Source organism: Nicotiana tomentosiformis, chromosome 10 (assembly GCF_000390325.3).
Source record: "Nicotiana tomentosiformis chromosome 10, ASM39032v3, whole genome shotgun sequence".
In the NCBI taxonomy this organism is placed as follows: Eukaryota; Viridiplantae; Streptophyta; class Magnoliopsida; order Solanales; family Solanaceae; genus Nicotiana; species Nicotiana tomentosiformis.
The window spans coordinates 37,079,078-37,091,480 of record NC_090821.1 but is presented as its reverse complement, the minus strand read 5'-3'; the positions used below and the strand labels follow the sequence as shown (position 1 = coordinate 37,091,480).

At 37.2% G+C, this 12,403-nt stretch overlaps 1 protein-coding gene across 1 annotated transcript; it reads right to left on the bottom strand.

The window, feature by feature from the left end:
- Positions 1-1,063: 1,063 nt before the first annotated feature.
- Positions 1,064-10,340, bottom strand: LOC138900021 (uncharacterized). Its single transcript, XM_070186721.1, has 2 exons — positions 10,200-10,340; positions 1,064-1,537 (listed from the first exon to the last, which is right to left on the bottom strand). Exons 1-2 carry the CDS (start codon positions 10,338-10,340, stop codon positions 1,064-1,066), a joined length of 615 nt encoding a protein of 204 aa, XP_070042822.1.
- Between the last annotated feature and the right edge of the window lie 2,063 nt (positions 10,341-12,403).

Here is a 12,403-nt window from a genome sequence, read left to right as displayed (position 1 = left end):
GCTCTCTTCACAATCATCCGACCGCCTGAACATACCGCCCTTTTGAATCAACTTAGTTAATGAGGCTGCAATAGATGAAAATTCCTCTATGAAGCGACGATAATAACCAGCCAAACCCAAGAAACTCCTGATCTCTGTAGTGGTAGAAGGTCTGGACCAACACTGAACTACCTCAATCTTCTTTGGGTCCACCTTGATCCCAACACTAGATACCACATGACCCAAGAATGCCACCGAGTCCAACAAAAATTCGCACTTGGAGAATTTAGCATATAGCTTTTTCTCTCTTAATGTCTGGAGCACGATCCTCAAATGCTGCTCATATTTGTCCCTACTACGGGAATACACCAACATATAATCACTGAACACAATAGCAAACGTATCTAAATAAGGCTGAAACACACTATTCATAAAGTGTACGAAAGTTGTTGGGGCTTTAGTCCACCTAAATGACATCACCAAAAACTAATAATGCCTATAATGAGTCCGGAAAGAAGTCTTAGGAATGTCCGAGGCCCTGATCTTCAACTGGTGATACCCAAACCTCAATTCAATCTTCGAGAACACTTTGGAACCTTGAAGCTGATCAAACAGATTATCAATGTGTGACAGTGGATACTTGTTCTTGACGGTCACCTTGTTCAACTGCTGATTGTCAATACACATCCTCATAGACCCATCCTTCTTCTTAATAAAGAACACTGGTGCACCCCAAGGTGAAACATTAGGTCTGATGAACCCTTTATCTAACAAATCTTGCAACTTTTCCTTCAATTCCTTCAACTTCGCTGGGCCATGCGATACGGTAAAATAGAAATAGGATGAGTGCCCAACACTAAATCAATCCAAAATCAATATCCCTGTCGGGTGGAATGCCTGGTAGGTTTGTAGGAATCACATCCGGAAACTACCTCACTACTGGAGCTGACTTAACAGTAGGGGTATCGACCCTAACATCTCTAACAAAATCAAGATACGCCAAGTATCCCTTCTCAACCATCTATTGAGCCTTAAAGAATAAAATCACTCTACTCGGAGTGCAACTAAGAGAACCCTTCCACTCCTACTTCGGCAACCCCGACATTGCCAATGTCACGGTCCTAGCATGATAATCAAGAATAATATGGTACGGAGATAGCCAATCCACACCCAAGATCACATCAAAATCTACCATATCTAACAATAGGAAGTCCTCCCTCATATCAAAACCATAAATAGCGACCACACATGACTGATAAACTCGATCCACCATAATAAAATCACCAACATGTGTAGAAACATGCATAGGTGCATCAACAAAACCACGAGGCATATCCAAACAAGAAGCAAAGTATGATGAAACATACGAATAAGTAGAACAAAGATCAAACAATGCTGAAGCATCTTTGTGGCACACAGAAATAATACATGTAACCACTGCATCAGAAGTAACAACCTCGGTCCTCCTTGGGAAAGCATAGTATCTGGCTTGACCTCCACTATATTGAGCTCCCCCTCTAGAACGACCATGTCCTGAATGACCTCCACCCTGAGCTGGCTAAGCGGGTGGTATAGCAACTGGTGCAGAAATCATAGTCTGGCCTCCTAGATGCACTGGACCTCTAGGAAGAGAGGGGCAGTATTTCCTGAAATGCCCCAACTCTCCACACTCGTTGCAACCTCTGAGTGGAAATGATTGTGGGGCCTGAGTTGGACCCCATGAACCAAAATAACCACTAGAAAAATTGGGTACCGACGAACCCTAAATAGATAGAGCGCGGTAAGTGCTTTGAGCTGGGAGTGCACTAAATGAAGACTTCACCAAAGCTCCTCGACAGGGTGCCGGTGAATGGTAAACTGGACTACTAGAGTTGCCTCTCCCAAATAGACCTCAGCCTCCAGACGAGGCACCACCAAAGCTACCTTATTGTCGGGACCTCTTGTCCCTACCCTGCATAATTTCCCTAACCTCACTGCGGATGCGCTCAACACGATTTTATATCTCCACAATAACCTAGTGAAATGTACTCCCGGTCTCGATCTCTCTAGCCATAGCAAGGCGAATACTGTAGTGAAGACCCTCAACGAATCTCCTCAGTCTCTCCTCCTCAGTGGAAATTAAAGTAGTAGCATGATGAGACAACTTTGTAAACCTCATCTCATACTCAGTAACTGACATCTGACCCTGCTATAGGTACTCAAACTGCCTCCTCAGCTCCTTTCTCCTGGTGCATGGCAAAAACTGCTCTAAGAAGACTCTGGAGAACTGAGCCCATGTAAGAGGAGATGATCCTACTGGTCAAACCATCTCATAAACGTCCTACCAACTCTTGGTCGGTCTCATGACAATGATCCAATAATCCCTGGGAATCCTCTAAAGGTATACCACTTAAGTGAGGAAGATGCAACTTGGTGAACTTATTTAACCTCTTTTGCTCATCAACTAACATCGCGGGCCTTTCCTCAGGCTGCGCGATAATAGTAGGCTTAGCTCTCCCAACTAGAAACACTGCAGGGGTCTGATAACCATAGGCCACTTGCTCTGGGGTACATTAGTTGGAGTCTGCGTTCCGCCCCCTGCCTGGGAAGTAGCTGGTATAATAGGAAATGCCCGGTCCAGAGACAAACTCTCGAACAAACCAATCATGCAGATCAAAGCATCCCGAACAACTGGCGAAATAAATAAGCCATGGGGTACCTGGGTTGGTACCTCCGGCTCTACATACTCATGCACCTGCTCCTCAATAGGAGCTTCTGGTAGCTCCATAGCAGCTACACGAATAGGGGCTCTAGCTGCGGCACGTGCTCTGCCCCTATCTCTACCTCGACCTCGGTCTCTCACGGCCCTAACCTGGGGTATCGGCGCCTGCTCAGCTGCACCCGACAATCGTGTCCTCATCATATACGAGAGAATAGAAAAACAAAGATTCAAACTTAGGAATAAACAAATCCACACGACAGAGAATTAATGTAAGTGAAGTTTCCTAACAACCATGTATCCTATCTAAGATAAGTACAGACGTCTCCGTACCGATCAACAAGACTCTACTAGACTTGCTCATGACTCGTGAGACCTAAGCAACTTAGTGTTCTGATATCAACTTATCATAACTCCAAACCTACCAAAGTCATGACGACGCTTAACACTGCTTACTAGGCAAGCCAATATTCAATAAGCAGGAACAAACTCAAATAACAAAAATGAATAATCTCAACAATGGAATAATCATAAACAACTAAAGTAAATATCAATAACATAACTAAAGCCATCCCAAGATCTAGTGTCAACAAGTACATAAGCATTAAGAATTTTAAATACAGAGTCTGATCCCAAAAAATAGAACCGTCTGGAAGATAGAATAGTAATAACATAAATTGAGAAAATGGACTTCAAGGCCTATGAATGGAACAGTAGTTACCTCAAAATCTCCCAAACCTGTTATTGGTGACACACCCTAGCAGTCACCCCTCTCAATAGCATCTGGATCTGCAAAAAAGTATAGAGTGTAATATGAGTACAACTGACCCCATGTACTGAATAAGTAACAAGCCTAACCTCGGACTGAAAGCAGTGACAAGCTCGGCAAATTCCACTACCAATTCCAATAGTTAATAACAACAATAATAATATAAAAATGGCTAAGGAGAGATATCTCAAATAATATCAAGTTCGGTTTTTTTCAAAGAAAAGGAGTAAGCATACTTTTCAAGAATAACAATTAAGGCATAAGTTAATCCACAGATATCCCTTAAACATGGTTTTATCAAATTTTAAATGCATTTCCAAGTTCAAGACATCAAATAGAGACATCAATTGCTAATAAACATAATGGAGAAAACACAACCCTATACCTGCATGACAAGTGGGCACATCCGAATAACACTATCGCAGTTACGTCATCAAATATATCAATTCTCAACACATGTGTAGTGCATGGCATGATTTCCCCAACATCACTCACAACAACAACACCTAGTGTTGTATGAGTGTCTGACACAAGTCCCTCTCCAAGCACATATATGATCCGTATGCATGCGCCCCTGGTTATTACCTGACTCCGGAGGGGAGGGTCCTTGCCCAAGCGTTGCACGGATCTATGTCAATGATCAATATCACTTAGCCCAATATGGGCCTGGTGCACACGTTACCTCACAATCAATTCCACTAATCCCAATATGGTGCTTGCTGTACGCGTCACCCTCATAATCAATACAAAAGTGGTTGTATGGCCCAAGCTCAGTCATCAACCGCTCAAGTCTCAAGTATTCATATCTCACTGTACTCAGCTCAAACTATGTCACACATATAAGAGCATCAACAGCATGTGAGATAATATATATGGAATACATAGAGACAAAGATATAATACGCGGATGTAACATCATGGTTGAAAATATGACTACTATTAAGGCAAACAACTCTATATACCAAGAATAGCACTATCATGTCTCAAACAGATAAGCACATAGCCTAGACATGATTTCTAGTACGAATAATAGCTCAAGTAGTCATACAAGTAGAGAAAACATAGATATAATGGGGCCTGATAGCAAATCAAGGCACATAATAGCCTAAGGTCTATCCGAATCATGAATAACTCTGGTATGCGCATATACGCCTGTCACCTAGCACATGCGTCACCCCCAACATATCTTAAATATCATAGTCAATGTAAAAATTACTCTCAAACTAAGTTTAGACAAGTTACTTACCTCAAAGCACGTGAATCAATACTCCAAAAAGTACTTCCCACGCCAATGGACCTCCAAACGACTCGAATCTAGTAAAAAAAAATAACTCAATAACATCAAACACGACTATAGAAATTGATCTCAAGTAATAAAACTCCAACCTTTATCAAATTGCAAAAAGTCAATCAAAAAGTCAACACGGGCTCACTTCCTGGAACCCATCAAAAGTCACAAATTTCGACTACACATTCAAATATGAGTGAAAATGTACAAGTTTTATCCAAATCCGACTTCGAATCGGGGTTCAAATCTCCATTTTTCACTCTCCAAAACCATAGTCAATATCCCCAAATATAGCACATAAGTCCCAAATGACATGACCGAAATGTTCCAAGCTCCGGAACCACAATTCGACCCCAATAGCCTAAAAGACAACTCCCGGTCAAATCTATGAACCTTCTAAACCTTCAAACTTTCCAACTTTTACCAATTAGAGCTAAAACACCTAGGAACGTCCAATTCCAAATTCGAACATACGCCTAACTCCAAAATTATCATACGGACCTATTGGAACCATCAAATTACCAGTTTGAGATCGTTTACACAAAAGTCAAACCTCGGTCAACTCTTATAACTTAAGCTTCCAACCTTGAAACTAAGTATTTCAATTAACTCCAAAACCTTACCGAAATCAAACCAATCATACTCTCAAATCATCTAACAAAAAATACACATACAAGGCATATTAAATAGGGGAACATAGCTTAAATATACAAAATAACAGGCCATCGTTACAATAGCTAGCTTTCTGAAGGGACCCAAAGAGACATATGAGGGGCCTCCTATGTATGCGTCAAAGAAAGAATTTCAGAAATATCTTGATCACCAGAAGAAGCAGAGGGGACCACCTAAAAAATTGGAGAAAGAAAATACTGATTTGGCCACGGCGCATGAAATTTTGAATACTTCCCACACCAACCTTACAAATTCACACACCAAGATGTGAAAGAGAGATAAATTCTTCACTCAAATGAGGAAGGGTGTGAGGGCTATAGAAGGTTCTAAAACCTCAAGAGTTACTACTGTCAACCAAGCCATAAGTTGCTGATGATGTTGTGATTTAGTGGTCCGAAGAAGAGGATAAGGCTGAGACCGAGGATGTTGAGTCTAAGAGCAACAAGAGAACTTGATGCAGTATTCAGGGAGTACTTTTCACCATTTTATTCTATTCTGTTGAGTTGCATTAGGAAAATTACAACATTTGTAGTTGGGGTAGCTTCTTATATAACTATCGATATGGGTAGATTGTTATTTTATTGATATCGTTTCTTGTGTTTGTGATATTTTATATTAGTATGTTTATTAGCTTCTTAAATTTTTATTAGTAGCTTAGTGGCAGTATTCTTTATGCCACAGTTTTTTTCTAAAGATGCCAATTATTTTTTGAACCGGATATTTTTAGGTAGATTTTTGTGTCGATTTTGCCCGATGATAGTTTGCTGGGTGACTCTCTAAAGGGAAATAATCTTGTAGGATAGACGTAAGTTCTCTTTCAAGAGAAAATGTGGAAACTTTTGACTTACGTGGTACTAATAGGGTTAGTCTTTTTCATTTGAAGTATTAAGCACACCCCTCCAAAATATTTTGTGAAAGCCACATGCATGTGAAAGAAGGATTTTTGTGACAATTTGTTGGCTCATTTTGTGACTCGTTGCCTACTAGTTTGTCTTATTTTGTATTATAATATATGGCTTAATTTAATCTTGTTTAGGAAGTGAAATTGATTCGTCTTTACTAGTTCATATGCCATGTGTAGTGAGTTTTATTAAATAATTCTTGTGCTTACTTATATCATCTAGAACTTGTCCGGTAGTCGTTCAATGCTAATCTTAGTTATGTTTGGTTGGAGGAATGACCTTAGGTATCCTTTGTGATCTTTGAAAAAGCTTCAGTAGCCTTTCGAGCCTACAATTACATAACTATTATCATTAGTTAACCCCATTTGAGCCTTTAACCTTTTTTGGCTATCACATTACAAGTCTTTACCCCTTTAGTAAAATAATTCTCTCTTTTGAACCCGCCCCTCACTGAATATTAAGAATGAGGCTAAAAGCCTAAGTTGGGAGTGTTGGTGCTAATTAGGAAATGATGAAGATGCATATCGTGTGTAGAAGTAAATCCTTCGAGGTTGTATCATGTGAAGCGTATGGCTAAGTTAGAGCCGACATACTTGCAACAAAAAGCTTCACATTATCCTACGCTACAAAACACTCAATCTCCAAACCAAAAGCAAAAGCAAAAAGAAAAAGAAAAGTTAAAGAAAAAATGGAGTCTTGAGCAAATTCAAGGGGAAGCATAACTAGAGGGTAGTTTTGAAATTCAAGGTGGTTCAATGTTGGTAACAAGAGGTTAATAGGGGCTATGTGGTTTAAAAAGATGCAAACTGCGAAAAGAAAAATTAGTATGAGTAGTGTTCAAGGAGGGCATAGTCACTTGTATCCTAAATGCTTATCCTATCCTTTCCGAAACCTACATTATAAGCTTAAAAAGTCCTTATGTGATTTTCAACCAAATGTTCTTGAGATAGTGGCGAATAAATATAAGGACAAGCCTATGGCATGATATTTGTTAGTACTTGAACTTCTTTGTTGAGTGTGAGTGATTTTATGCATATGTCCCTTGTGTTGTTCTTGTAAATATAGTATTTTTGGGACTTTTTTTTCTAGTGAAGACATATGAATTATGATAGATTGGTGATGTTGATAAATTCTAAATTGAGTTAAATGAGCATATCTAGTAGGTTCGTGGTTTGAGTCACTTCTTGAGGCTTGTTTGTTGTCACTTAATTATTTGGATACTCCATCACCTCCTTGAAATTGTGTTTTGAATGAGGAAGTTATTTGGATAAAGTTCACATGCTTCTAGCCTAATCGAGTCTCTTTGCTTTGGTTTTTGTATCCTTTATTTATAAAATGAGGCTATTTATGGTATGCATCGCTATTATTTTAGGTACAATGGGCCATGAAGAGAATAAAGATCAAACGAAGTGAAATTGAGCAAAAAAGAGTTCAAAGGAAGAAATCTGAAAAGCAGGTCTCAGATGTCGCAAATGTGAATAGAAGCTTGCAAATGCGAAGTCAACCATACCAATCAATGTTCGCAAATGTGAACTCCTTGATCGCAATTGCAAAATATGGAGATAAAGGCAGAGGTCGCAAATGTGAATAGGGGATCGCTAATGCGAACTCCTTCATGAAATTGCGAATGGTAGTGAAGAAGACAGAGGTCGCAAATATGAACCTCTGGATCACAATTGTGATTGTCAACAGCAAAGTCATGGTTCGCAAATGCGAACCTTTCTTTGCAAATGCAAACCACGGGTTTTTGATCTGGACAGAACAGACAGTTCACATTTTCTTGATCTCAAACCCACATAAAACTCGGTCTGACTTCTTGAAAACATATCTTTGGCAGAAAATACAAGTCTTAGAGCTAGGGTTCTTGCACCACACTTGCAGATTGACGAGTTAAAAATTTTGAATGGGAAATTTCTTATTCGTTTACTCATTTATTTAATTTCTTACCTTGTATTGAATATCTAAGTATGTAGTATTTTATTCCATTACATGAATCTTTTTATGAGAATATTCATCATTAAAGTTTGGATTAAAACTTATGTTATGCTTATATATTGAATGATTTTTATTAATTATAAGTGAGTTGAATGTTTATTCAATTATTCTTGTTCTTTAATGTTTCCAAAAGGATTAGCTAACCCTAGGACTCATCCATAAATTTTGATTTAAATATTGAAAAAGGCAAACTCGGGGTTGGGAAAGATTAACTTACAAGAACTTGAGGCGTTAACCCTCATTTTATAGATTCTACCTAGGGATAGGATTGAGCTACTTGTAGGCACATTCTAGTGCACTAAATTCTCTTAATTATTTTAGAGATAATTCAATTAGGAAGTCTTGTTAGTTTCCGAAAGAAGCTAATATAGAATTATTATCTGAGGCTAATTAACATAGACTCAATCATATTTGTAAAATCGTGAAATGCATTAGATCGTTACTTGAATTTAATTCCCCTTGTATTCATGCTAGTAGCCATTGATCATTTTACTTGCTTTCTAATTTAGTTTACATTTCCGCATTAGTCAAAATATTTTCTTAAAACTTTTATTAGTGTTTGATTTAGTATAAAAGCGATAATTCTCTTACTTTTTTAATCACCTACATATTGTTCCCTATAGTATTCAACCCCAACTCATAGTTGGGTAAATTATATTACATGCAACCGTATACACTTATACTTTGAGGAGTGGATTTGGATGTTATCATGTGGGTGTTGTAACTTGGCCATGCAGCCTGAGCCCTCTCTTCTCTTCTTTCTCTTTACACTAAAGCCAGCGACATAGCCTGCGTGTGCCTCGCATCTTTGCCACATAGGGCTTCAGTAATTTTTCTAATCTTCTTTGCTCAATTTTCTAAAATCATATCCTTACACACTTAATTGAGGGACCCGAGCCCTCATGACCTTCATATTCGAGTATTCCAATGAACTTTTTCTACTCGTGCCGCTCGAGTTTTATTGAAATTATATTCTTTAAGCTTGAAATTAATAGAGTCACTTGTAGAGATTTACGAGGCTTTGAAGAAGAAGAAGAAGAAGATTGCTAAAAACAGGGGAAACATCGAGCTTTCGCGAGGAAGGAGAAGGGAAAACAGGTCTTATTTTGGAGAAATGATTTGAAAGCCCCTTTTATAAATTTAAAAAGAGCTGTTGAGATTTATTTTTGACCGTTAATTTAAATCATAAAATATGTACCAATACTTTTCATGCGCTTGTATCTTGGTGTTTTATACGTGCTATCCTGGGCAAAGAATGTGTGTATTAGACACACTCTTAAAAGATTGAGCGTGTAAGATAATTTTTGTCTTTAGAAAGTTTATAACAGGAATTTGGTTCATAGTTTAGATTGTAAATTATATATTTTGCCTTTATGCTTTGGATTATTGCATTAGGATAAAGGTTTTTGAAGTTTTTCCTTTTTTATTACATTTTTTGCTAAGTAGACTTTCTGGTTAATTAATAGATCATAATATTGTCCACTAGATGACCTCATTGAGCAGACCTATGCCTACATGTTGAAAGGTTTTACCCATAAATTTATACTTAAATCTTACTTAGGCCTCATGGTATTGAGTGTTGATTTACTTCTTGAGGTTGAAAGCTTGAATTGCTCTCCACAATGTAATTTATTTTTCATGATGATTTGAGTTCCTTTTGTCACCGCATTTGTGTGAGTGGTTAAGACATGCAAATTAATATTTAATTTCATAGTTGTCTTGCTGATTTCTGTATCAAATGTTGAAAATGTAGTAGCAATTATTATGCAAATTAATAAACCGAAATCGTACCAAAATTATATCGAACCGAACAAGAAATACTAAAGTGTACCAAATTACTTCGATACGATATTTAATATGTGCAATTGATAAACTGAATATTGAAGTGCTTAAATACCGTATCGAAGTACTGAACACCAACCCCTGCTAAAATCCCATCCTTTCTCCCATCTTTCAACGTACACTTTTTTTCTATCTTTCTATGTCTTCTCCCTTCTTCAACCCACTCAGCTTCTCCCTTCTCATCTTCCTTCTTCATTCCCTCCTCTTGTAATTTTTGTGTTTCTCCTCTTCAACTCCAATAATTATCAACACACCGCCTTTTTTCTTTTCTCTTTTTTTCTTTACGATCTCCTCTTCCTTTTTAATCAGATGCAAAAATATTTATCTTCTCTGAATGATTTTTGATCAAAGTCTGGCGATGGTTGCCACCTTCTGCACTTGCTATCCATTTTCAAGTCTGAAATTTTATGGTACTTTTTTGGATGGATTTTAAGAGAAGATAAGAGATGGAAAAAAAGGGTCATTGCTAGAGGAAAAAATATTTCGGCCAAAACGTTCATCAGTCCTCCTTTACTATCGATGCTCCTTTATTATTCAGTGTATAATAATTGTATAATATGTGTATTATCAATATAAATACTTTATACAGTGATTATACATTTATTATATGCGTATTATATAGAAAAATAAAAGTGAATGATTATGGTGCCTACAGTGGGTATTGACAAAAGTATATATAATATGTATATACTATTTACACATATTATTATTATATGTTCTTCTATTTTCTCTTATTACATTATTGTTGCTATTGTTTGTTACTTTATTTTCATTGTTTCTTGAGCCGAGGGTCTATCAGAAATAACCTATCTATCTTGACAAGGTAGGGGTAAGGTTTGTGTACACATTACCTTCCCCAGATCCCACCTGTGGGATTACACTGTGTTTGTTATTGTTGTTGTTGTTGTTGTTATACTATTTATGCATATTAATATATGTCAGGACGCAAATCCCACCAAAGGGGTCATGATGGTACCTGGCTTTCAAGGCTAGACAAGTCAATCACTTAACAACATTAAATCATCAAAACATGATATAATATGTTTGAATTAACATAAACAATAGAAATAGTGATAACATAAGCCAAAAATTATAATACACAATACAACTCCCCAAAATCAGGTAGTACAGAGTCATGAGCTCTAATCCAGATACATAAAGAAGTCTCAAAAATAATATTGTTAATAACAATATCAACATAAAGGATGGGACTACAAGGGACTGCGACGATCATGCAACACTACCTTGAATCCTCGTGAATAGCATATGCACTCACTCTTGAACTCCGCTGCCTCTAACACCCGGATATGCACAAAATATACAGAAGTATAGTATGAGTGCGAGATAACATGTGCTTAGTAAGTATCAAGACTAACCTCGGTGAAGCAGTGACGAGGTTCAAGTCATATGATACTCACTAATCAAAGAACATGTATAATATATATATATATATATATATATATATATATATATATATATATATATATAACAGAATACAATACCAACAATCTCGTTAAAACATGTGATAATAACTCAACATGGGAAAATCCTTTTTTTTTGACAAATCATCAAATAGAAACAATGGCATATGATAGCATGTTAAATACAACTTAAAAACTTTTGAAATACATGATGAAGTTTAATGAATGCATGTACATGATTAAGTATGTCACTCTCGTACCGCCACATGAACATCATCGAGAATGTCACCCTTATTCTCCACATTTCATCAATAGGAATATCACCCTTATGCTCTACATTTTATCAACGAGAATGCCACCCTTATTCTACGTACACTATCATATTAAGCATATCCTCCCTTGTGCTCCACACCCTGTTACAATAATAATATCTACCCTTATGATCCACACCCCGTCATAATAACAACATCCGCCCCCATATGTCCATAAGTACCAAATCATAAGAATGCAATGTGCCAAATTATCATCGAAAGACATATGCTCATAATTTAACAATAAGGTATACAAGGATATGACAATAATGACATACAAATAGGTGATTAACATATAAATCATGACTATGGATAATCAATTATAGAAATCAAGTTCATGTAGTCACAGAATGATTGAACATGTTTCATATAAAGCGCATCATCAAAATAAGGCATATTAGAAGCCTAAGGTCTGATTCGGTCATAAACCATACATAGCCACCGTGTACATGCTCGTCACCTTGCGTACACGTCGCTTTACACATAACACAATTTGAAAAATAAGGCCAAATCCTAAGACGTATTCT

What these genes read in the sequence shown, in the direction of transcription:
- LOC138900021 (XM_070186721.1), bottom strand. Translation starts at nt 10,340, where the DNA reads ATGAAGAAGGAAGATGAGAAGGGAGAAGCTGAGTGGGTTGAAGAAGGG. An exon ending in GTGTTCAGTACTTCGATACG is followed by an intron (nt 1,538 to 10,199) that starts GTATTTAAGCAC and finishes CCACCCGCTTAG; the next exon opens with CCAGCTCAGGGTGGAGGTCA.